Source organism: Perognathus longimembris, chromosome 17, assembly GCF_023159225.1.
Source record: "Perognathus longimembris pacificus isolate PPM17 chromosome 17, ASM2315922v1, whole genome shotgun sequence".
Classification (NCBI taxonomy): domain Eukaryota; kingdom Metazoa; phylum Chordata; class Mammalia; order Rodentia; family Heteromyidae; genus Perognathus; species Perognathus longimembris.
In genome coordinates, this window is record NC_063177.1 from 28,285,246 (window position 1) to 28,311,159 (window position 25,914).

The following is a 25,914-nucleotide window of genomic DNA, read 5'->3' on the forward strand; positions in this document are numbered from 1 at the left end:
ACCCTGGGCAGGCACAAGGGTCATGATGGATACCCAGACTCCCAGGCGCTGACAGACACACACCAACACCAATACATGCAGCTGCACAACACTGCCACGGATACCACTCGCCACAGCACCAGACACTGCCACAGCCCTGCAACAGACACCCCCCACACATAGAAACAACTGGCAACTCCAGAACAGGCACAGGCAGTGACACACAGCACTATCCTCCCCGACACACACAAGTGGGGGCACCTGTCCCCCAAACACATACGAGACAACCTTACCTGCTACACCAGACCGGGTTTGGAGACGCTTGCACATCCCCTCGCCCAGACACTGCCTTTGGTGGCTTCTGAACAGTCTTTCCACCCCCACAGGGACACCACACACACACACACACGCACACGCGCACACACACACACAGCCACGAGCAAACATAGCTCGCATACCCTCAGTTCCAGCTCCAGCAGCCCGGAATCCTTCTGCAGCAGCCTGCTTTGTGGGTGGGGAAGATTTCAGCCAACCTTGGATGGAGCCTCGGTGAAGCCAAGAGCTCAGAGAGAAGGATCTGGCCTGGCATGACCCTTGCCAGTCCCCCTACTTGCCCAGGTGATGTCCCCTAGCCTGGGTCCTGGGCCCCCTTGGCAGTACCATGGAACAAGTGACGACCATCCTGCGGCCTGGGGACCCTGCAGTCATGGAGCCATGGGCTCTGCCCGCCTGGCAGAGCTGGACTCTGGGTCAGGGGGGTGAACCTGGAGACGCAGCCCCAAGCATTGCTGATACTCCGACGGCTCTGTCAGTTAAAGACCTGAGGTCTGAGGAGAGTTCTGAGCCTGAGGGAGCCCAGAGCCCCAGGCTTCTGGGGGGCTCTGACCCTGAAGGAGCAGAGTCTGGGCAGCAAGAGGTGAGTTCTACACATCACGGTCAGAGGCTGGTGGATGAGGAGGTGGGGGTTTTACCTAAGGTAAGGAAGTTGGGGAGGGCTGGGGTCTTCAAGATAAGATACCAAACCCCATTGCTACCTCTTCTCTTGGCCTGTCACTGTCTGTCTGTCTCGATGACTATCTGTCCTTTCCCCTTTGGACAGGAAAGTGTCTCCATTTTCCCTCCATTTGTCTGTCCTCTGTCGGTCATCCATGGATCTCTGTGTGTCTTTGGAGGCTGGAGGATGTCAGGGGTGTGGAGGTGTGTGGTAGAATTCGAATCCAGAGGGAGCAGGCTCCAGGACAGGGCTCAGTGCTGGGCTGAGCCAGGGAGGGCAAGGTCTGGGTGGGTGTGATCAGCCTTCTGTGGAAGATGGAGGAAGCAGGACTTTGGGGAAGGGCTGGGGACTCTCGAGCCACAGGGAGTCTGGAAGGAAGGAGATGGAAGCTTTAGGTGTAATTGCCCAGGGGGAGAAAATGGACAAGACAGGTGGAGAAAAATTGGGGGACTATCAGGAAGGCCCCAGGCTGGTTGTGTGTGTGTGTGTGTGTGTGTGTGTGCGCGCACACGCAGACTGTCACTGAGGTCAGGAAGGATGGGACTGCCACTTCTTGGCTCCCATATCCCTTCTGAATGCCTGGGACATGGACAGCCTTCTCATCTCTCTGTCTCCTTAGGATGTTGAGGGGGAGTTGTTCCCACATGGCTTGCTTAGGTGGGTCTCTGAGGCACTTGGTTCTTTCCCATGCCAGGCCAAGCTGAACATGGGCTTCAGGGACAGGCCCAATCTGGAGCTGCTGAGGGCCCTGGGGGAGCTACAGCAGCGCTGTGCCATCCTTAAGGAGGAAAACCAGATGCTGGTGAGGCTTGGAGAAAGGGGTCCCGGTCCCAACTAGAGCTATGCCTCTGCCTCAGTGTCCTCTCCATTCGCAAACATCTCTCCAAACGGAGGCAGCCTCATCCCCAAGACCCTTGCCTAAGAGTTGCCAAGGACCCCCCTAGGAGCCCAGGCTCTAGCCCAAGGCCTGGACAGTAGGGCTGGGTCTGTGGGGTGCTCCTTTTTTTTTGTTTTTACCAGTCCTAGGGCTTGAACTCAGGGCCTGAGCACTTACCCTGGCTTCTTTGTTGCTCAAGGCTAGCACTCTACCACTTGATCCACAGTGCCACTTCTGGCTTTTTCTGTGTATGTGGTGCTAAGGAATCAAACCCAGGGCTTCATGCATGCAAGGCAACCATTCTATCACTAAGCCACATTCCCAGTCCCCGGGGTGCTCCTTATATGCTCCCATTTTGGCTGACCCCTTGTCAGAGAAAGAGCAGTTTCCCTGAGACGGAGGAGAAGGTGCGGAGGCTGAAGCGGAAGAATGCCGAGCTGGCAGTCATTGCCAAGCGCCTGGAGGAGAGGGCCCGGAAGCTGCAGGAAACCAACCTGAGGGTGGTGAGGACCAGGAGGCTGCTGGGTGGAGGTTTGGCTGCTCAGGAAAGAAGACAACTGAGGCTGGGCCTCAGGGATAGGGTTGGGAGGCACAGACTCTTAGAGAACCCAGGAAAAGAGAAACCCAGAAGCCCAGGGTAAGAGGCTGAAGCTATCTGGAGCTACGGGACAGCCCCAGTGCAGAGGTTCTCCTGTTGGAAGGGCTGGGTGGGGAGGTTCCTGAGAAGGCAGGAGGGGCAGAATTCTGGATTACCACACGCTGGTGCTGACTCTAGCCTCCTGCTGAGCTCATTTCAGGGTGTAGAGCTGGAGTGGGGGTAGGGAAAAGACCCATCACAGTGACAGCCATGAATTAGCAGCATCTTTTTGGCCTAAACTAAAGAGGAGTGGATTTAACCCTTTGAGTTCTGCTTGGGGACTGTTGGAGATGGGGTTGAGTGAGGTCGCTGTTCTTCTGAGACCCTAGACTAGGTTTATCCTAAGGTGCCCAAGAGTGGGAGCTGTGCCCCAACCCTCAGGTGACCATTGACCTTACCCTTCCTCTGGCTAGGTGAGTGCCCCTTTGCCCCGACCTGGGGCCAGCTTGGAGTTGTGCCGGAAGGCCCTAGCCCGCCAGCGAGCCCAGGACCTCAGTGAGACAGCCAGTGCCCTGCTGGCCAAGGACAAGCAGATTGCCGCCTTGCAGAAGGAGTGCAGGGAGCTGCAGGCCAGGCTCACTTTAGTGGGCAAGGTGCGAGAAGACTCTGGTCTTTCCTTCTAGCTCAGCCCTACCTAGGGCTGTCTGGCTGTGGCGTGGGATGTGGACCAGATGTTAATGAGATGTAAATGAAAGGGAAAGGTGGAGGATGCTGGGGAGTAGGTTCCCTTGGCAACGGCCCAAGTGGGAGAGGGGAGAAGGAGACTAAACTGACGCGGGGTGGAGCCATGAGTCCCAGACCTGGACATTTCTGTGCTCCAGGTTTGAGTCTGAGCCTGTCGGGCCTGGCTGTATCAAGCTGCACATACCTCGCCATTTGTGTGAAGGAATGTTGACAGGCATTTAGTACAGTGTGCGCCGCTGTGCTGTACGGGCGGGCGCCCACTAAATGAGTCGCTGTGAAGGTCTGTGCTGAAGCATGTGGCTGTGTACACAAGTACATATGAGCAGGCATGTACCCATGAGGAAATGCCCACCCCTCGGTCCCCCACCCTGCCCCCGTCGCAGCTGAGCCCCTCTAGTACAGAGTGGACATTGCTTGGGATGGGGTAGGGGGTAGGGGCAGGCAAGGGGGAGGTCTAACTCCTCTCCTGGTTGCTCCACCCCAGGAGGGTCCCCAGTGGCTCCACGTGCGGGACTTCGACCGGTTGCTGCGTGAGTCCCAGCGGGAGGTGCTGCGGCTGCAGAGGCAAATCGCCCTGCGCAACCAGCAGGAGCCGCCCCCACCGGCCCGGCCCCCGGGCTCCACGGCCCCAGCCCGAGCTGGGGCTCCGACCCCGGGAGCCCCGGGAGAGGTGAGCGCGGGGCCGGGGCCGCCCGGACAGGTGTGTGGCTGTGCGCGGAGGAGGGGCGGGGGGCTACCCGGCAGGTCTCCCCGCTGCGCGCAGAGCCAGACCCCGTAGTGACGCGCGCACTCCCAGGGATCTGTGCGCTCTTCGAACCGGGGCCAGGGTACCCCCCCGCCGCGCGCTCCTACCTGCACCGCGCGCGGCCCCCTGGGGCATGCTGGGGTTCCACCCTCCGCGAGCCGGAGCCCGAGCCCGAGCCCGAGCCCGGCCGCCCCTGCCGCGCCGCCAGTGGTACCGCCCGGCCGCAAATCCCTGGTTGCCCTGGCAGCCGCCCGGGGCCCAGCCCGCGCCGCCTCCTCCCGCCACCGCCGCCGCCGCCGTAGAGCGGGGACGCCCCCCGACAGCGCCCGCCTGGCCCTCCAGGCCTGGCCCGGCTCCCCGGGGGGGTGGCGGTGAGTCCCACCCAGCTCCAGGTACGGGCGATCGTCACTGAGCACAGGGCTTAAACAACCGCTGTCCTGAAGGCCAGGGACGCACTCGGGAGAACCCCTATAATCGAGGGGTCTCCGCCGTCCTAGGTGGGCGGCGTCCAGACCCACCTTCCTTCTGGAAGACGGGTGAGAGGACAGCCAGCCCTGGTAGTGAGGAAAACCTCCAGGTGGGGGACTGCTGGACCGAGGAGGAGGATGCTCCTCCCATCAAGAGCTTTCCTTCCCCGAAAGTTTGCAGAGATGAACTGGGAGTTGCAGTAGGGTGGGCTGGGCGGAGGGGGGGGGGGGGACTACTGGGAGGTCAGGCAAGCTTGCAATACTCTAGGCCAAGCTCAGATCTGAATGAACCAGAACCCCCCTAGCTCTGGGTACATCACATCCCCAGAGGCTCAAACAGCCTCCTGATTCTCTGCCAATCGCTGAAGGACACCGGGGACAGTTATTGAGTGCAGAACAGGGCAGCTGCTGGAAGCTAAAAAGGGAATGCTCTGGCCTGGATAAAAGGACCCATCTCCCAGGGCACAGTGGCAGGATAAGATCCCAAAGCACTTATGGCTGAGGGGGGGGGGGTAGGCACAGGGATGCAATCTCTGTATTTCAACATCAGCTGGAGATGTTGGGAGGGGGTAGCTACACAGCACCCCTCTTCTCCCTTCTAGGCAAACATCTCACTGCTGACCAGCCATGAGGTGGGAGCATCCCAGGGGACAGGCTGGGCTAAGGGCAAACTGCCCTGGGGCCCTGTTTTCAGGTACCTGCCTCTGGACATTTCCAGGCCACACTCCAGGAGGATGTGGACAGTCCACCCGTGGTCCTAGGGGAGCCAGAGAAACCGCAGAGGGTGCAGCAGCTGGTAAGTCCCAGATGCAGGGCTGGAGGTGGCCTACCTTGGTCACCTCTGCCTTTCCCCATAAGAAGTGCTATGTTATGACCCCACAGGAGTCCGAGTTGAGCAAGAAGCGGAAGAAATGTGAGAGCCTGGAGCAGGAAGCCCGGAAAAAGCAGAGGCGATGTGAGGAGCTGGTGAGCTCTTGAGGGTGCCCAGGGATCTGTTTTTCCTTCCCTAAGGCCTGCCAAGGTGGGCTCTTGGTGGCCTCTGGGACCCCTTTGCTTTCCAGTTCTATGGTGCTTTCCTTTCTTGGGTGAGAGGCAGGTTCCCAACAGGGAGGAAAGCCTTGCCTTGACAGGATCCCCATGAAAGCAAAAGAGGAATATATGGGTGCTGGGCCCCTCCCCAGAGCTTCTGTGCCCCTCAGGAACTGCAGCTGAGAGAAGCCCAGAATGAGAATGCCCGCCTTGTGGAGGAGAACTCCCGGCTCACTGGAAGAGCCACGGAGAAGGAGCAGGTATGGCTCTGTCATGCTGCTGGAGAGGCCATGCTCTGCCGAGAGCCTGCTCCAGGGCAAGGGCGTACATCTGGGGTGGAATTTGAAGGGTGCTGTTAGCCCTCAAAGGGGGACAAAGCTCACATATCCTGCATCCTGCCAATGGCTCTTTACCAGGTGGAGTGGGAGAATGCTGAGCTGAGGGGCCGGCTCCTAGGGTTGACACAGGAGAGGGACTCAGCCCTTCGTAAGAGCCAGGGCCTGCAGAGCAAGCTGGAGAGCCTGGAGCAGGTGCTGAAGGTGAGGAGGCTGTGGAAGTTGGGGGGTGGGGGGAAATATTGGGCTTTGGCACCAGGAGAAAGTGAGACAGTAGACTATGCCCTAATGTAGGGCACTGGAGTCTGAGGTTCAGTCTTGGCACTGCCAACCCTCAGTGTTGAGCTTCAATTTTCTTTTTAATAGAGGACACCTGGAAGAGATGACAGCTGAAACTCTTTCATCTTAATTCTTCTATGGAGATGGTGAAGTGTGTGTGTGTGTGGGGGGGGCTCTGGCTTTGACCCAGATCTGGTCTTCCATTTCAGCATATGCGGGAAGTGGCCCAGCGGAGGCAGCAGCTGGAGGTGGAGCATGAGCAGGCCCGGCTCAGCCTGCGGGAGAAGCAGGAGGAGGTCCGGAGGCTGCAGCAGGTGGGCACCGGTATGAGGGAAGGTGGTAGGCTGCTGGACCCCAGGTTTGCCATCCACCTGTCTAACAAATATGTGCAGCGCACAAGCCTTGTACACTTCAGAGACAGTGGTGAACAGAATCCAGGTCTTTGACCCATCGGCAAAAAAAAAAAAAGCCAATGCAGAAATAAGGTGATTTCAGACACACAAAGGTACAGTCAAAGAGGAAGATGGGGTAGTGTGACAAAAAGTCACTGAGATGGGATGAGGGGGGTCACTTTAGAGGCCCCTCACCTTTCTAAAGGAAGGGTTCCTGTGGCTCATGCCTGTAGTCCTAGCTACTCAGGAGGCTGAGATCTGAGGATCACACGGTTTGAAGCCAGCCCAGGCAGAAAAGGCTCTGAGCTCTGATCTCCAATTTTCCAGCCAAAAGCTGAAGTGGAGCTGTGGCACGAATGGTGCAACGCCGGCCTTGAGTGAAAAAGTCAATGGAGAGCTGGATGCCCTGATTTTAAGCACACACACACACACACACACACACACACACACACACACGCGAGTGAGGAGCCTTTCTAAGGAGATAATGATGGAGCTTAATACCTCAGGGATGAGACGGAGGCAGTCAGGGGAGTCAGGGGTAGGACAGGGCAGACCAGGTAAAGAGAATAGCTTACAGATGCTCTGTGGCAAGGAAGATCAGTGTGGTTAGAACAGAGAACAATATGGACAGAGTGTCAGGGTCAGGTCATGAGGACCATGAGAAAGTTAGATGTTTTGCCCCATAAGCAGTTAGTTACACAAGTGACAACAGAGGTGGAAACAGGTGAATGGCTTTGAACTATAGTTTAGAGGCGAAATTGACAAGACTCACAATGGGATTGCAGTTCTATCCCTACTTGGTAGCCCTTCTTGTGAAGAGATGGAGGAGGGAGGGTGGGGATTTTCACCCCTTAGGTGAAGGAAGAGGGCCAACTGCTTTGAGAGACAGGGAGTCTTGAGTTCTGAGTTCAGTCTTTGGAAGTATGGGTCGTGTGCTCAACATCTGAGAGGAGATGTTCACAGGCTGTTGAGAGCCTGAGTTTGGAGTTATGGGGACAGTGGCCTTGGAGATGCTTGGAATCATCAAGGTATTTAGCTGGGTGCCTAGGAGGGGGAAGAATATGAACTGGTCCAGCACATTCCAATGAGTGGAAGCTGAAGTACCGAGAAAGAGACTGAGAAGGAGTGTGGGTAGATAGAAGGGCAACCAGGAGAGTGGATGTTTCTGAAAGAGAGAAGTTACATCAAGCCCCCCCCCCCCCCCCCCGCATTGCTTCTTGACTTCTCTGCCTCTAGTCTGAGGCATGGTTCAGGGTGGGGATTCGGGAGGGAGAAGCCCCCTAACCTCCCCCTTCTCAGACTCCCCCTCTCCTTTTCTCCCTATCCTTCTCTTTCTTCCTCCTCTTCCCTCCCTTTGTTCTTCCTACCATCCCTTCCTTCCTTCCACCCTCCCTCTTCTCCACTCCATTCCTCACCCTTCCCTTCCAGCATTTTGCCTCTTTCTATCCATAGGCCCAGGCAGAAGCCAAGAGGGAACATGAAGGGGCTGTGCAGCTGCTGGAGGTAGGTCCTTGGGGGCAGCCACCAGCCTGGATATCCTGGGAAGAAGGCAGGAGGAAGGCAGGGGACTTCAGACAGAGCTATGATGGACTGGGGCTGTGTAGAATTGCAGGTCCCTGGGCTTGGGGTGGGAGGAATCTCATTACTGGCTTGCTTTTCAGGAAAGGCATAGGGGCTTCTTCTCCGTCTCCTCCTCCTCTTCTGCCAGTCCTAAGGGCTTGAACTCAGGGCCTGGGGACTGTCCCTGAGCTTCTTTTGCTCAAGGCTAGCCCTCTACTGCTTGAGCTACAGCGCCACTTCCAGCTTTTTCTATGTATGTGGTACTGAGGAATGAAACCCCAGGGCTTCATGCATGCTAGGCAAGCACTCTACCGCTAAGCCATGTTCCCAGCCCAGGGGTGTAGGGGCTTCTGAGGCTGCCGGTTGTAGTCTCCTATTGCCAACCACCCAGAGGCTGTCTTTACCCTGCAACATCCTTTCCTATAGGAGCTGCTCAGCTAGTCAACTGGATGCTGTCCACTTAGGGTCTTCCTCTCTTTCTCTCTCCCTATCTCTGGGTCATTGACTTATAAGCCTAAAAGTCTAACTTCTGCCCTGTGTTTCCTTCTCTGCCACAGTCTACCTTGGATTCGATGCAGGTATTCTTACCTTACCCTGCTTCTTCCCAGCACTCCCCTCCCCTGTCCTGCTCTGTGAGAAGTCCCTTTATTCAAGGCCTAGGCAGTCCCAATTCTAATGTCAAACAGAAGGGGAATTCTATAGAGGGGCAAGTTCCCACAGGACACAGGCCCTCGCACCTGCTGCTGACCCTGGAAGACATGGGGACTTCCCTCTCCCACCATGAGGAAGTTCATCATCAACTGACTCCCCTACCTAAAAAGTGTCCCGAAGCATGAGTGCTTCTGCCCAGGGCTGGCTGAGGGGTTGGCTGAGTGCAACCTGAAGTCCAGTGTGGGGTTGTGTAGAGATGGCGTGGGCTGGTCCTGGGCAGCTTTGCCAGTGGCTCATGGTGGGTCTTGTCCCAGGCCAGGGTTCGAGAGCTTGAGGGACAGTGCCGTAGCCAAACAGAGCGCTTCAGCCTCCTGGCACAGGAGCTTCAGGCCTTCCGTCTGCACCCAGGTCCCCTGGATCTCCTCACTTCTGCCCTGGGCTGCAGTGCCCTTGGGGACCACCCACCACCACCCTCCTGCTGCTGCTCCACCCCCCAGTCCTGCCGGGGGTCCGGCCCCAAAGGTAACGTGGACCCTAATAACATTGGTCTGAAATTCCAGGCCTGGGGTTTTGGGAATAGAGAGCAGGGAATCAAACAAGGCCCAGCAACTCATGCCAAGACACACAGGGAGTTAAAGCCCTACCTAGCTAAGAGCCAGACTGATGGGAAAGACAAGTGCTGTAGGGATGGCATTCCCAGAATCTGGCCACTCTTTCTAAACTCCTAGTCATAGCTAGGAGTTGGGCAGCAGGAATTATTTAGCAGCCCATCAGGCTTTGGGAAGAGTCAGGGCTTGGGGGCTGGCAGGTTTGCTGGTCCCATCTTTACTCATCTAACAGCCAATGTGAGTTTGAACATGTTGCTTCACTAATCTGGACCTTAGTTTTCTAAGCCCCAAGCCATGACTCATTCAGTGCATTTCATCAAGCTGTTCTTAGGACCCTGTTAACTCCATGTAAATCACCTACACTCTCCCTGAATATTTCCCTTCTTGTAAGGAAATCCCCCTAAGGACAGTCTGATACCCATATTCAGGAGGCTTCGCCCCATCTCCCTGGTCCTTCTTCAGGCCACAGGTCCTAAGCCCACGTGCCATCTTCTCTTTAGAACTTGACCTTCCGCCGGGCTCCCTGGGGCGCTGCACTGCAAAGTCTTCCGAGCTTGCCCCCACCACCCTTACTGGAGTCCCTCGAAGGACAGCCAAGAAGGCAGAGTCTCTCTCCAACTCCTCTCACTCTGAGTCTATCCATAACAGTCCCAAGTCATGCCCTACACCAGAGGTCAGTGCATGGGGGGTGAGGTTGGTGTTGGCTCAGGGAAAAGGGAGAGGTTGGTGCTGATCTCTTTTGGGGTCCCCAAGAGTTGGGGATGGTCACTGGTCCCAAGCTGGGAGGTAGAAGGCCTATGGACTCCTCTTGTGGACAGGGAGCTCAGCTGGAGCTTGCCCCCATTCTTGGGTCTTGCCTCTCAGTTTCACCTTTGGGGGGGTCACCCAGCTCTATCCCTCTGGGGTCCAAGGAGGCCCTAGAGACTTGGACTGGGCGGGGGGGGGGGGGAACACTTTACCACTAGGATTCTCATAAGTGCATCTGTAGTAGAAGCTATATAAAAAAGATCACAGGTTCTGGAGTTCAAATCCTAGCCTTGTCTTAAGTAAGTTATGCACATATCCTTTCTGGACTTCAGTATTCATACCTGATTATTGGGAATAATAAAACCTGTCTTCTAAGGTTGAGGATAACATTGAAGTGTGCATGCCTGTCTCAGCCTAGAGCACCCAGTAGGTGCTCCATAGCAGCTGTCATTATCCCTAAGTTCTTGACCATCTCTCACCACTTATCACCTTGCTCCTCTTTCTATCTAGGAACCCCAGAAAAGGGGTGCAGAGAAGGGTTGTCTTGCTAAGCAGGGTTTCAAAAAGTGGCAGAACCAAGCCCTAGCCTCTGCTGCCCCCTTGTGGGATAGATGGATGGTACCACATTGTTTTTATTTTTGTTGGTCTTGGGGCTTGCACTCAGCGCCTGGGCACCATGTCTGAGCTTTTCTTGCTCAAGGCCAGCGCTCTACCACTTTGAGCCACAACCATTTCCAGTCTTCTGGTGATTAATTGGAGATAAGAGTCTCATGGACTTTCTTGTCGTGCTGGCTTAAAACCGTGATTCTCAGATCTCAGCCTCCTGAGTAGCTAGGATTACAGGTGTGAGCCACCAGCACCTGGCTGGTGGTACTACTGTAAATGTCATCCTGGAGGGACTGTGCACCTGGAGACCCTTTCTCCCAGGGAACAGGAAGTTCTTAATTCCAGGGCTGTACCACAGAGTCACTGTGGCTGGAGGCAGAGTTTTCTCCAGTCCTTTCTGTCTCCTTGCTTCCAGCTCCTTATAACCAGATGCTTTGTGTTTTTTTTTTGTTTGTTTGTTTGTTTTTTAGCTTAAGAGCCAAACTGCCATTAATACTGGCTCCTTGTATCGGCAGGGCCTGGTCTTCCAGGTGGGGGCCATGACTTTATTTACTGAGCTGGAGCAGTGAGGGCCAGGATTTAGAGAGGAGTACAAGGCTCCCCAAAACCCTGGCAAGGATATGTGGGTCAGTGGGTGTATGCTCATTTTCCTTTCTCAAAGCCCTGGGTCCTCTTCTGGCTCATCCAAGGCCCAGGAGAAGAACTTTCTGTCTGTTCTAGGTGGACACAGCCAGTGAGGTGGAGGAGCTGGAGGTAGATAGTATCTCCCTGTTTCCAGCAGCCCCGGAAGGCAACCCGGGAGGAGCCAGGATCCAGGTGTTCTTAGCACGCTATAGGTACGTCCCTTACCTTCACTGCCCCCCTTTCCCAGCACTGGGGATGGATGGGAGAAGGGGAGACCTCTGGAGATGGCAGGGATGTTATGGGAATCTCAGCTTGACATATCCTCATAACCTAGCTGAGCCACGGTGAATGCACTACTTGGCGGACTTGGAAACCAAGTCTTCTTAAAGGCGTGGTACAGGGGGAGGGAAGAGGGGAAAGAAGCACAATGTAGGTTGTTGTTCTTCTCCCTGGTACTCCTCCAACAGCTATAACCCCTTTGAGGGCCCCAATGAGAATCCGGAGGCGGAGCTTCCGCTGACAGCTGGTGAATACATCTATGTCTATGGCAACATGGATGAAGATGGCTTTTTTGAAGGTAGGGCATTCTATCCATTCTATCCATCCTCTGACTCTGCTCCTATTTTTAAAATTCATTTATTCACACTCAGCAGCATCCACAGCCCATTGTGACTTCTTGTTTTGTTTTGTTTGGTACTGCTTCTGGGGCTTAAACTCAGGGCCCTTAGCTCATTCACTCAAGGCAGGCACTTGACCACCTGTGTCATAGCTCTACTTCTGTGTTTTGGTGGTTGTTAACAGGAGATAAGGGATTTTACAGACTTTTCTGCCCAAGTTGGCTTTTAACTGTGATCCTCAGATCTCAACCTCCTAAGTATCTAGGATTACAGGCATGAGCCAGCCACTGGTGCCCCACAGAGTTTCTTGTTTTTATTTTTGGTGCTAGTACCTGGGCTTGAACTCAGGGCCAGGGTGTTCTTGTTTTCTACCATAACAATTCCAGACTCAACTAAGCGGTGTACTGAGTTCTGGAACCAATGGGGAATGAGAAAGAAAAGGGTCCTGGCACCAAGCAGGCCAGGCTAGGGCGTACCCGTAGTTCAGGTGATGGATGGAGAATCACAGGGGCTTTTGGTGAGCTCCATTTTTTTTCTTTTTCTCAAATTTTTATTATCAAACTGATGTACAGAGAGGTTACAGTATCATACGTTGGGCATTGGATACATTTCTTGTACTGTTTGTTGCCTTGTCCCTCATGCCCTCCTCCCTCCCCCCCTTTCCCTCCCCCCCCCCAGGTGTTCAGTTCACTTACCCCAAACAGTTTTGCAAGTATTGCTTTTGTAGTTATTTCTCTTTGGTGAGCTCCATTTTTATGGAGGGAGCAAGGCAGCACTGAGCCCTGGTTGACGTTTGAGGTCATGCACGTGACCTAGGTTTGATACTATACTCTAATCAGATCCGGAGAGGAGGGATCAGGTCTCAGAAGAATGTAGATGCAGGTATTGAGGCCCGGGCTAAGTTTGAGCTTACCCAAGAGAGATCAGGCACATGAGGCAACTGAGGCAGATGCTGCTTTGAGACTGGGAGCCTCCTCCAGGGCGGTCCTAGCCTGGGCACTAGACTTCAACCTTCAGCACTAAGGAGAATAGAGGGAAGGGGTCAGATTTGAGCAGGGATCACTGGAAGCTTGTGGAGGCTACTTGGCTCCTTTCCCTGGGCCCTAACCCCGTTATTTGAGTAGCTGCTGGACCTGCCTTTGTGTCCAAAACAGCTGACTTCCTCATAGGAGTAGATTCTCAAGAGCAGGACTAAGTGCCTTCTACAATACAACTTTAATGAAAATGAACAAAATCCACAACATTTTTGGAAGGGGCAGGGGTTAGCAAATTACAATTTGAATTACCAACTTATTAAAGTGTGAACTTCTCCATCTTAGGGAGATGGAGAAGGATTTAAAGACATGTAGGCGCAGGTGTCTTGCTCCCTGTCCAGCTTTTGGAAGTGACTACTTCATCTATGTCTGGTCCTCACTGCACTGTTCTCAGTGGCAGGAGCGTCGAGGGCCTGGTTGTGGTCTGGGCTCCAGCTCTGGCCTTGTAGGCTACAGATTCATGTCTGGTGATGCCTCCTACCTTTCAGCCCATGCTCCTTAGTGCTAGTGTTCCTAATAACTGCCTGGAGTTACCCTCCAAATGACCACTAACTGGGTGGCTTAAACTAGCAATTTATTCACTCATTGACCTCTTCTGGATACCAGAAGTCAGAAATCAAGGTGTTGGCAGGGCTGCATTCCCTGTGGCCTAAGCTTGAAGAGAGATTGCATTCACTCCTTGTCTCTTTCAGCTTCTGATGCCTCCAGGTATTCATTGGCTTGTGGCTACATTACTCTAATCTCTGCATCTGTGGCCATATTGCTTCCTCTCTCTGAGTTTCTCTTCTCTGTTCTCTGTGCTGTTTTGTTTTGGGGTGTGTGTGTGTGTGTGTGTGTGTGTGTGTGTGTGTGTGTGTGTGTGTGTGTGTTGGCTAGGGCTTGAACTCAGGGCCTGGGTACTGTCCCTGAGCATTTTTGCTCAAGACTAGCACTCCACTTCTGGTTTTCTGGTGGTTAATTAGAGATAAGAGTCTCACAGACTACTGCTTCCTCTGGTTTTGAATTGCTATCCTCAGATCTCAGCTTCCTGAGTAGCTAGGATTACAGGCATGAGCTACCAGTGTCTGGCTCTGTGTTGTTTCTGTGAGGACTCTTGTCATTAGATTTAGTACCTTCTCAGATAATCTAGAATGATCTTGTCTCAAGATCCTTAGCTTACCTACATTTGTAAAGATACTATTTCCAGTGGATTAGGATACAGATACACTTTGGGAGAGCCACCATTCAATCCACCGTGGCGCTTATTATATTATCTAACTGACTGTTTCTTCAAGTTCTCTTACATTATTTTTTCCTAGTATAAGCTGATAGTCGGGGGGGAGGCCATGAATTATTGTTAGGGAAACTCCCAAGTACCTTGAAGCTAGGCCCTGGCTGTTCTTCCCCCTCCTCTCAATAAGGCCTTGCAGCTGTCTGCTCCCTGAAAAATGTTTCCTTCTAATAATTGCCTGTGATATGACATGGGTCTGGCTTTCTTCTCTATTGATATTCCTCAAACAAACAACAAATGTTAAAACAACAACAAAGCAAAACAAACCAACCACCTCTCTTGGCATGTCTTTAGGAGACCTGACACAGGTAGTAAACATCATTGGTCACTGCCTGGGTTGACTCTCAGCTGTGCTCCTGGACACAAACCTGCTGGGGGGGCCTGATCCTTTCTAGAACGCACAAGTCACTTTTTGTTTTTTTCCTGGTGTTTTCGTCTCCCCTTACCCTGACAAGGTGGCTGCTCCTTCTCGCATTTTTGAAGTCTTATATTTTTACAAAGAGAGAGGGGCCAGCCCTTACTCCTCAGCCTCCTCTCCTCTCCCGTTCTTCCCTCTCCCCTCCTTTTTATTTCTTTTTACAGTCTTCATGCATATCCCCAGGTGTCTCCAGGCTGGTCTTGCACTTACAATCTTCCTGCCTCAGCTTTGTGAGTGCTGGGATCATAGGTGTGTGCCGTCATACCCAGCTGCTTTGGCATTTGTTTGTTTGTCTATGTTTATTTTGGTACTGGGTTTGAACCAAGGCCTCACACTTGTTAGTCAGCACTGACAAGTAAATGTCGATTGAATCCAATGCTTATTAATATTATGACTAGCCATGGCTAAAATACCTTTATTGGGTTGTTTTTTTTCTTTCTTTCTCTGTCTTCCCCTTCACTGCTCTTTTCTGTCTTCTGTTTGCCAGGGGAGCTCATGGATGGCCGAAGGGGCCTGGTCCCTTCCAATTTCGTAGAGCGTGTGTCGGATGATGACCTCCTGACCTCCCTCCCTTCGGAGCTGACCGATTTGTCCCACAGCTCAGGCCCTGAACTCAGTTTCCTGAGCGGAGGTGGCGGTGGTGGTGGTGGCGGTGGCAGCCATAGTGGAGGCCAGAGCAGCGGGGGCCATAGCCAGCCTAGACTGGAGGAGGAGGATGCAGGGGATGAGCTCAGTCTGAGCCCCCCACCCGAGGGCCTGGGCGAGCCTCCTGCTGTGCCTTACCCCCGCCGTCCAGTGGTCCTCAAGCAGCTGGCCCACAGTGTGGTACTGGCCTGGGAGCTACCCCCTGAGCGAGTAGAACTTCAGGGCTTCCATATCTGTGTGAATGGGGAGCTGCGTCAGGTCCTGGGGCCTGGGGCACCCCCCAAGGCTGTGCTTGAAAACTTGGACCTGCGGGCTGGGCCCCTCCGTATATCTGTGCAGGCCCTGTCCAGCAAGGGCAGCTCCGACCCACTACGCTGTTGTTTGACTGTGGGTGCTCGGGCCGGAATGGCACCTAGCCAGCTGCGGATCCATCGATTGACAGCCACATCTGCTGAGATCACCTGGGTGCCCAGCAATAGTAACTTGGCCCATGCCATCTACCTCAATGGGGAAGAGTGTCCACCTGCCCGCCCCAGCACCTACTGGGCCACTTTCTGCCACCTGCGGCCTGGCACACTCTATCAGGCCCGAGTGGAGGCTCAGCTCCCACCCCGAGGATCCTGGGAGCCAGGCTGGGAGAAGCCAGAGCAGCGGGCTGCCACCTTGCAGTTTACCACACTCCCAGCAGGTCTGTGTTGTGGGCACGGATGTCTGTATATGAACCGGGAGGCCAGCCCATGGGAGACAGTGGCAGGAGGGGCTGGCCTAGTGTGTCTTGCCAGGAAAATGGCAGATTAGGCCGCTGTCTCTGACAGGGAGCACCCTACATTACTGGGGTTTTGCTCTACCTCCCCCAGGCCCACCCGATGCTCCCCTGGATGTGCAGATTGAACCTGGGCCTTCCCCTGGAATCTTGATTATCAGTTGGCTTCCTGTCACCATTGATGCTGCTGGCACGTCCAATGGTGTCCGGGTTACAGGCTACGCCATCTATGCTGATGGGCAGAAGGTATGGCCTGGGCAGGGAACAGGGATGGAAGGTGGTCAGGGCATGCCCAGAGGCCTGGTCTCCTTGGCCTGGCAGAGATGTCTAACCTCTGACATTTGGGTACTATGTGGCAGAACTGCTTAAGAACATGGACCTTTTTGGTTGTTGTTGGTTGTGGGGCTTGAACTCAGGGCCTGGGTACTGTCCCTGAGCTTTTCTGCTCAAGGCTAGCACTTTACCACTTTGAGCCACAGCTCTACTTCCAGTTTTCTGGTGGTTAATTGGAGATGAGAGTCTCATGGACTTCCCTGCCTGGGTTGGCTTGGAACCGCGACCTTCAGATCTTAGCCTCCCGAGTAGCTGCTAGGATTAAAGGCATGAGCCACCAGCACCTGGCTGAGCTTCTTCTTTTGAAGTTGCATGGCCAACAGAACTGAAAGAGCTAAGGCAGGGAAAGAGCGTTTCAGGATGCCTGGAAAGAGGCTAGCTAATGCTGTCACCGCGTCCTCCCCCTTGTTCTCCTGTGCTGCACCCTCCCTGCAGATCATGGAGGTAGCCTCACCCACAGCCGGCAGTGTGCTGGTGGAGTTGTCCCAGTTGCAGCTGCTCCAGGTGTGCCGAGAGGTGACCGTGCGCACCATGTCTCCCCATGGCGAGTCGGCCGACTCCATTCCAGCTCCCGTTGCTCCAGCCCTGGCTCCAGCCTGTCTGCCAGCCAGGACCTCCTGCCCCTCATCCCCACGGCCAAGCCCTGAGGTCAGAACACCCCTTGCTTCAGCCTCCCCAGAGCCTGGGGACCCCAGCTCTCCCCTCCGGCATCCTGCCTCCCATGGAACTCAAGAGCCTCCAGGAGGTCCCCCAGCAAGCCCTTCCAGGCACGAGCCCAGAGGACCCCAGGAGGAACGGCCATCTTCTTCCCAGGTACCCTATCTGGGTGGAAGGGAGCAGGTCAGGCTGGGAGAAGGGCCAGGATTTGGGTCTTTTCTCAGTGCCATCTATTTCAGGAAGCCTCTGGGACAGCTCTGCTGGGCATCTCTGAGGAGAAGAGAGCCAACGAGCCAACCCTGGCTGAGGGAAGCCCCAGCACTGTGGTTCCTGCCTTCCCCCACCAGGCCGAGCGGGCTTCACGGGAGACAGGCCCCACACCCTGCTCTACCCAGGGAGCCCTGGCCCAGAGGGTGCCCAGCACTGAGGGCTGCTATGGAGGAGATTCGGAGTCAGGGCTGAGACCCAGGGCTGAGGTAGGAGTTGGAGGCATACTGTGCTCCCTTACAGAATTGAGGCTTCTCTTCCTACTTAGCATAAAGCTAGTTGCCCTCTCTGCTTGTCCTCTGCTCTGGTCTGGCCAATACGTTTGTTTTCTGCTGTGTGTCTGTTTGATATAATTTCCCCCCCAGATTTCTCTCTCTCATTTGGCACCCCCATCTTGTATACTTTTGATTCTGGCCATGGCTCTTTCTCCTTTTTTTTTTTTTTTTTTTTGTCGGTCATGGGGCTTGAACTCAGGGCCTAGATGCTCTCCCTGAGCTCTTTTGCTCAAAATTAACACGCTATCACTTTGAGCTACAGTGACACTTCTGGTTTTGTGGTAGTTAATTGGCGATGAGTCTCAAGGCCCAGCTTCGCTTTGAACTCCAATCCGCAGATCTCAGCCTCCCGAGTAGCTTGGATTGCAGGCGTGAGCCACTGGCACTAGGCTTTCCTTTGTTTATTCTTGCTGGGCCTGGCTCTTGCTGGAACCTCCCCCCAGCCCCCACTGGTGTCAGCCCTTCCTGTCTTTCCTCCCTTGTCTCTCCTGCTGCAGAGAGAGGACATGTCTGTGGAGCTTGGGCCTCATCTGGTGAACTCCATTGTGGATCATGGCCGCAACTCAGACCTGTCAGACATCCAGGAGGAGGAGGAAGAGGAAGAAGAGGAGGAGGAAGAGGAGCTGGGTTCTAGGACTTGTTCCTTCCAGAAGCAGGTTGCTGGCAACAGCATCAGGGAGAATGGTGCCAAGGTAATGGGGTGGCGATGGGGGACTGGCGGGCCCCAGACCTCAGGCTCCAGGGGCCTGTACCCCATATCAGGAGCAGCTTCCAGCCATCACTAAGTGCCAGCAACATTCTAGGTGTGTGGCCTGAGCCCGATCCCAAGCAGCAGACATAAAGAGGCCCCGGGGGTGGCCTCTGTGTTGCTGGGGAGAAAAGGGGAGGAGAGCTCACTTCCACACCTCTGCAGCCTGCTGGACACAGTGCCCTGTCCAGGGGAGCCTGGTGCCATCTGAGAGCTTGTGCTGGGAGCCTCTGGGGGCAGGGAAAAGCCCTCCTCATCTGAGAAGCATGTCTCATTTCCCCATGCGCGTGCCCCACACAGGCTGGTGCCTGATTGTTGGTTCTGCCTGGACATGGTTATGGTGTGAGGCCAGCCATTGGCCCTCTGCTTCTTTCTTCCTGGAAGAAGCCGAGGGAGGGCTGTAGTGTGGCCCTGACCTTCATTTGAGGGCAAGATCACAGCCCTCTCCTCTTCCCCATGGACCTTTCTTCCCAGCTGCTCTCTCTCCCCACCCCTAGCCCCAGCCTGACCCCTTTTGTGAGACCGACAGTGATGAGGAGTTCTTGGAGCAGATCCTGGAGCTGCCTCTCCAGCAGTTCTGCAGTAAGAAGCTCTTTAGCATCCCTGAGGAAGAGGAAGAGGAAGATGACGAGGAGAAGACAGGGGCTGGGGGCCCTTCCCAGGCCCCTGGCCAGCCTGAAGCTGAGCTGCTGGGTCTGGACTGTGACAGCAATCGGCTCCAAGGACCTGGCCCATGTCTCCTGTCTCCTGAAGCCTCCAGGGCCAGGGACCCCCCGGAGGATATGTCCAGACTAGTTGGTGGAAGCAGCCGGAGGAGAGGAAGTGGCTCCCCGGAGAAGCCCCCAAACCGCAAGCGACCTCCAGATCCCCATGAACAGTGCAGCCGGCTTCTCAGCAGTGGCGGGCCCCCTGCACGACCAGGACCAGGCCCCCCACGGGAGCGGGGAGCCCCCCCTGTGGTTGAGGTCACCAAGGGTGGACTAGAGGCTGGTGGGAGAGGGAGGCCCGGCTTTTCCCGGAGGTGCCCCCGTGGCCCAGCTCCAGAATCTGGCCTGGCTAGCTGCCTCTCCCCCAAGTGCTTGGAGATCAGCATTGAATATGATTCTGAGGATGAGCAGGAGTCGGGCACCGGGGGTATCAGCATCACCAGTTCCTGCTACCCCCCAGATGGGGAGATCTGGGGCACATCCCCTGTAGGAAGGCCCAGGGGACCTCTGAAGGTCAACTCATGCCCCAACCCCTACCCACGCCTCCCAGCCTGGGAGAAAGGGGAGCCAGAACGGAGAGGCTGCGGTGCGACTGGCAGAGCCAAGGAGCCGTCCTCCCGGGTCTGTGCCCACTCCCCACCCCGGGCAGCTACCCTGCCTGCTGCCGCCTGGCGGCCCCGCTTGCTGCCCACCAGCCACTCCCATTCCACGCTGCCGCCTCCATCCACCGAGCCGGGGCCGGGCCTCTGAGCTTCCTCACCCGCCTCCTCTCACCCACATTCCACTGCTTTGCTGCTTCTGCTGGATGGAACCGGATGCACACTATTCTGTTATCACTGGCTGCGGCTTGCTACCTTGGTCAGGGCGGCCTCCTCCTCTGAGTGGCTAGTTATGTCTTCAGTTCACTGACGGACGCCATGTCCAGAGTCACCAGCGCTGGCGCTGACGGGAGATTATGGTCTCTTGTGCTGAGGCTGGGGCCTCCCCTTCTGCCCTTCTTCCTTCCCTTCGTGGGAACAGTCTGGCATCTCAGTGAGGCCGGCCCAGGCCCCTGGAGAAGAATGCTGTGCTCCTGTTCTGCTGTGTCGCTTAAGCTGCTGACTGGGCAGAGCCAGGGAGCGGGGGGGCCACCCCAGGGATAGTGGGTCACTTCTGCCATCTGTTGCCCTTTCTTTGCAGGCAACAGAGACTGGGGAGCCCAGAGGACAGGACAGCTCTGGGCGGAGAGGTCCCCAGAGGAAAGGGGCCCGGGCAGCCAGGCCAGTCATCACAGAGCTGGGTGAGTAGGTAATGGGGACTGGGACAGCCCTGAGGGGGTCATTGCTTCTGAACCTCATGAGCTCACTGTGTCCCTACACTGTCCCCAACCCTCTCTATAGCCTCTCCAAGGAGCCCCCCGGAAATGTTGGCCCACCAGGATCTACCTGTGAGAGTCTTTGTGGCTCTGTTTGACTATGACCCCGTATCAATGTCTCCCAACCCTGATGCTGGAGAAGAGGAACTCCCTTTCCGGGAGGGTCAGATCCTGAAGGTGACAGACTCAAATCCCTGGGCCCACAGCCTAGACTCTGGCCAGCATCCTCCTCCACTAGAGGCATGATAGAATGGGACCAAGGAGTTAGAGAATACAGATTCAAGGGCCAGGTGACAGGGTGAGGACCCTACCTCTGCCATGTCTAGCTGTGTAGTTGTGAGCAGATTACTGAATCCCTCTGGGCCTCAGTTTCCTTCTTGGTAAGCTGCGGATATTAGTGAGTGTCTGCCTCACAACGTTGCTTGAGGAGAAAATGATTCGATGAACATACAGCACCTAACCTGCCTGGCATCTAGCGAGCACATTGTAGTGCTGTGAATCTTACCATTTTTATTCTTCCTCCGAGAATCGACAGAAAGCTTTTGCTTACGTCTCTGAGATTAGGGATCCAATTGAGGGTGAACTGAGGAAAAGTCCACATAGGCAGCGATGATGGTGATACACAAAGGGTTGTTTTCTCATGTACCCCACCCCCATCCTAAATCTTCATTGTTTCTTCCTTTTCTGGCCCGTGGTCTGAAGGCTAAGAGCATTCTTGGTACTCTAAGTGGGGCACTACAGGCTCCAGGGGTTGGGGGGTGCAGGGAGTGAACAGGCCTCCTGAGACAACTGGCCTTGGCCTCCAGGTGTTTGGGGACAAAGATGCTGATGGCTTCTATCAAGGTGAAGGTGGGGGCCGGACAGGCTACATCCCCTGCAACATGGTGGCCGAGGTGGCTGTGGACAGTCTGGCGGGGAGACAGCAGCTGCTCCAGCGGGGTTATTTGTCTTCAGATGTTCTCATTGAAGGCTCAGGTATGGCCTGATACACTCCCTCTCCTACTGCCTGCCATTCCAGTTCCAACCCAATGCCATCCTGAGTGATTTGCTTGGCTGGGGTGGCTGAGCTTTCCCATGGGGTCTGGCAGAGAGGAAGGGCTCAGCTCATGCAGTGGGGATCTGTCACTCACTTCCCCTGCCTCAGTTTCTCTTACATCTACTTGCCTTCTTGGATCAGGGAATGGTCCCTTTGTATACTCCACAGCCCGCACAACTGGGCCTCCCCCCAAGCCCCGCCGTTCCAAGAAAGGTAAGTAAGACTGTTTTTTTCTGTCTTGTCTGTCATCAGTGTGTGGGTTGGTGGTGGGGTGGCACTGCGTGGCTCTTTGAGGAGACATGTGTGGAAAATTGAGATGAGGGGACTTGGGGCACCCCTTCACCCACCCTCAACCACTCCACTGAGGGGAGCGGTAGAACGTTTTCCTAGGATCTCTGTTCCTCAGAGCACATGACTGTGGCCTCTGTGCAGCCTGGAGCAGGTCACTCACCCATTCTGGGCCTTCCTTAGTTCACTACCAAACCAGAGAGTTGTGCTGATACTGTCTGAGCATCCTTCCCGCCCCTCCTGTACCCTTCATGTGAGGGCAAGCTTCCTGCCTGCCCTGTGCCCTCCCAGCCTGGGATGAAGAGGGCAGTACAGGAGCGGGCTCACAGGCACATTCTCTCCACAGCAGAGTCGGAAGGCCCTGCCCAGCCCTGTCAAGGTGAGGGGCCATCCAGTGGGATGGGAAGCAATGTGGGAGGAGCCAATGCTTGGGTCTCTCCTCCAGGGCTATGAAGTGGGACGGTGGTGACTAGAGGGGTCATTGGGCCTCCAGTGCAGAGGATAGTTTGGAGTGAGGAGTCTTGAGAACATTCTGAGTCTTCTCTCCTCCCTTTGCAGTGATCCCCAAGCTGATTCCCTCTGCTTGCTTAAAAGCTCCCCGGCCTATGGTGGCAGCATTTGACTATAATCCTCGGGAAAACTCCCCCAACATGGACGTGGAGGTGAGGACTCTCAGGTAATGCCTACCGACGGCGGGGGCAAGAAGGTGATGGTGGCAGGGCCTGATGCCTTGCCTCTTGCCCTCTTGCAGGCAGAGCTGCCCTTCAGGGCAGGAGACATCATTACTGTGTTCGGGAACATGGATGATGATGGCTTCTTCTATGTGAGAACATGGCACAGGGTTTGGGGTGTACCGCAGGGGTGATTGAGGCAGGGGGATGGGCAGGAGTTCTGATGGAAGCTTGGAAGAATGGACTTGCTACTTTCCTCTATGGTGATACTGGCCCTGGGCAGTTCCCCAAGGGCCTCAGAGTCAAGGGGACAGGCCAGGGCCTCTTTCCTGTTCTTAGTCTCATCAGCATCTCCTCTTCAGGGGGAACTGAATGGACAAAGAGGCCTGGTTCCATCTAACTTTCTGGAAGGTCCTGGGCCCGAGGTGGGAAGCTCCGACAGGGACCCTGGTACATCACAGGTGGAGAGCCAGGTCAGTGAAGAGCTCGGGCCCCCAGCTCTGTGTTGGGCTCTAGCCTGCTGCTCTGGGGGTGGGGGTGGGGGTGGGGGGAGCAGGACAGCATGGTGGGAGGGACGAGGCTGAACATAGATCACAGAGAAAAACTATGTTCAGGGCAGAACTGCTGTGTTTATACCAGAGGTGCCCCCCTTTGGGGAATTCCACCCCCAACCCCCAATAGATGGCCTTTCCTGCAGAGGAATGATAGCTGTGACCATGGTCTTCAGGCCATCTGAGCCAGCTGCCAACACCGCAGGGGCTGATGGGAAAGGGGACCCTGAACTCCCACGCCTTACCTCTAAGTTTGACATAGCCTTGGTTTCAGGGTTTCCCACCCTGCTGGGATGACCCGTTAGGTCTCCCTGCCTCCTAGGGACTTTATTTTTTTCTCTTAAAGATGGTGTCTTGGTAACGGTACTGTGGCTCAAGTGGTAGAGCACTAACCTTGAGCTGAGGCGTTCAGGGACAGCCTCCAGGCCCAGAGTCAACCCCCACAACCACCACCACCACCACCAACAACAAAAAAGATGATGTTTTGCTAGGGAGCTCAGGCTGGCCTTGAACTCTCCTCCCACTGAAGCCTCCCAGGTGCTGGGATTACAGGCATATGCCACGACACCCAGTTTCCCAGGTGCCTTTGAAGCCAGTTACCTGGCAAGGCCCAGCTTCCTATATTCTCGTTCTTAGATTCATCTTGGGGTAGATGGGGTACAATAAAGCCTTCAGCCTCAGAGAGCAGGGAAAGGGGAGGAGGCTGAGCCCCAACTGGAAAACCCAGGGCATCCAGGTGGAGTAGCTCCTAGCTCAAAGGCTGTGTCAAGCAGGAGCCACCTTGTTCCTGGGCCTCCTGGTGAGGGAGAGCGTGTGGAGTCTGTTCATAACCCATCTCCTCTCTTTGTTCCCTGTCCTCAGAGAACGAGGAGGAGAAGAGTCCAGTGTTAGATGGAGATAGATATATGTAGAGAGAGAGAAACATGTAAGTGGGGGACTGGCCCCCTATGTCCCATGTGCCCCCCGTGCCCCCCCCACTCCCTGCTAAACTGTAATCACATCGCAGCCTTTTGTCTTAAATGGACCCGACCTGGCTTTTCCATTTTCCATTTTCCTCCAGGGAGTCGGGGAGGGAGATCTCGCCCCGAGTCAGATTCGAGTGGGATCCCCCTCCCCCTCCCCCTCCCCCCTGTCTTGCCTTTCCCTGGGGTCATGCCAGCTGTCCCAGGAGTACGTGTCATCTCAGCATATGATGACTCACAGTAGCTAACCCCTCCTGTGCTATAATATATGCGGCTTCTAGAGCATTCCACGACACCCATGTATTGACTCATCAGAGGTATTATGATACTATATGCCTATATAGTACTATAATATTGCAATTATTACTGGTGACAAAGGTGGTAGTGCAATGTCACCGGTCATAATAGCTTTCCCATTCTCAGCCTGTGCCCTGTGACTGGGTTGTGTGACCAGACACGTGTATCTACTTCCATCTCTCAAATTGCTCTGCTTAAAGGAAAAGGAAGAGCTTGCATAGTTAAAACAAAAAAAATCCAGACATAAGCTCTCTCCATGTTTTATTTCTCTAGCTATCCCTCCCTCCTGGGAAAGGCCTAGGATTTCCCAGTAGCCATCATTAGAGAAGACTTTGACATCCAGGTGTGAGGGAACTCTGTGTCCAGGCGCAGTCACCGCTGGGAACGGGGGTCAACTGGTTCCTTACCTCGAGTCTAAGCTCTGGTTGTGGCTGGTTGAGAACTTGCCAGGTTTTGAGGAGCAAATGGGTCCTGGAGAGAAAGGAAGGAAGGATGGGCACACAGTCTGGCAAGAGCTGACAGGGTTATGCCAGGTCCAGCAGGGCCAGGGCAAATACAGGGGGTTGGAGGTGGCTTCCTGGTGCATCTCTTGTTTGCTCAACTCCATATTCTTAGGCGCCACCAAGAAGCACAATCTGCGACAGCACCGCATGGGAGAGCTGCTAACGGAGCCAGGAGGAGATTCAGCAATGGGGGGAAATGCTAAAGGAAGGGGGCAGCCGCTAGAACCTGTGATGGGAGCCGAGGGACACCCCTGTTCCACAGCCCTCTCTGGGCCTGGCCTCCCTCTGGTCGTCTCTGGCCATTTCAGAGAGCGTTCCAGTCTCTCCTCTCTCCTCATGGGGTAGACCCTCGGCTTCACACCAGGAAGGCCCCTGGGACCCTGCAGCAGCTGGGCTGGTGAGGTGCTGTCGGCAGTAGTTCCTCAGAGGCAATGGCTGCCTCTAAGAACCCTGGTTCTTATCTCCCCTGGGTGGGGTCTGACATGGAAAGATGGGGATACCCATGTAAGGGTCAGGTGCTGAGAACTTGAGCTCTGTCAGCTCAGCACCCAGTAGTGAGACTAACAACGCAGAACTGAGACTCTGGGTCCCATGGTCCTCCCCACACAGTGCTCCATCAGCACGTCATTCTCCATTCATCCCTGTGCTCTGTGTGTCTGGGGCAGCAGCAGGGTGGTGAGATCTGGGCTCTCAGCCATGCATCTGTGACACGAGGGGCTCAGACTCCCGAGTCTGCATGGAAGGAGTCAGGTGAGGAGGGAGTCAGCCCTGACCTCACCCTTCTCTCTTATGTTCCAGGCCTGGGGCAGCACAACACAAAGGCCCCCCGTGCCCTTTGGATGGCACTGTAGCCCCAGCCCTGGAAGTTCCCCCAAGACTGACCTGGGGGAGCCACAGGGAACAGCTGAGAAGGTGCGGGGTCTCCTCTCCAAGGGGAAGCAGCTCCTGAGGAAACTGAGCTCTGGAAAGGAGTGAAGGTGTGGCCCATCCTGCAGGCGGACATGGCTCCCTGGCTCATCATCTTGGCTGGGGAGAGAGGCCCAACAGGCCCAGAGTCCCATCCTCTAAGTGAACTCTGTGGGACTTGGTGAAGGTGGGCTCTACATGGGTTCTTAAGGATGAATCCGAGCTGGGTGCTGGTGGCTCATGCCTGTAATCCTAGATATTTAGGAGGCTGAAATCTGAGGATCAAGGTTCAAAGCCAGCCCAGACAGGAAGGTCCATGAGGCTTGTATCTCTAACCACTAAAAAGCCAGAAGTGGCATTATGGCTCAAATGGTAGAGCATCAGCCTTGAGCAAAAAA

The 25,914-nt window shown here is 55.1% G+C and overlaps 1 protein-coding gene across 1 annotated transcript; it reads left to right on the forward strand.

Annotated features, from left to right (window-relative positions):
- The first annotated feature begins 501 nt into the window (after positions 1-501).
- Positions 502-25,544, forward strand: Tspoap1 (TSPO associated protein 1). Its single transcript, XM_048366154.1, has 32 exons — positions 502-955; positions 1,668-1,775; positions 2,225-2,353; positions 2,901-3,080; positions 3,656-3,841; positions 5,102-5,179; positions 5,266-5,349; positions 5,583-5,672; positions 5,829-5,951; positions 6,236-6,340; positions 7,871-7,921; positions 8,536-8,556; positions 8,944-9,151; positions 9,738-9,910; positions 11,311-11,426; positions 11,682-11,791; positions 15,041-15,886; positions 16,056-16,207; positions 16,730-17,107; positions 17,191-17,427; positions 17,991-18,185; positions 18,739-19,569; positions 20,128-20,227; positions 20,328-20,479; positions 21,109-21,277; positions 21,480-21,551; positions 21,973-22,005; positions 22,185-22,288; positions 22,378-22,449; positions 22,660-22,770; positions 23,710-23,773; positions 25,409-25,544. The coding sequence occupies exons 1-31, from the start codon at positions 641-643 to the stop codon at positions 23,737-23,739; spliced, it is 5,559 nt and encodes a 1,852-aa protein (XP_048222111.1). The 5' UTR covers positions 502-640; the 3' UTR covers positions 23,740-23,773; positions 25,409-25,544.
- Positions 25,545-25,914: the final 370 nt, after the last annotated feature.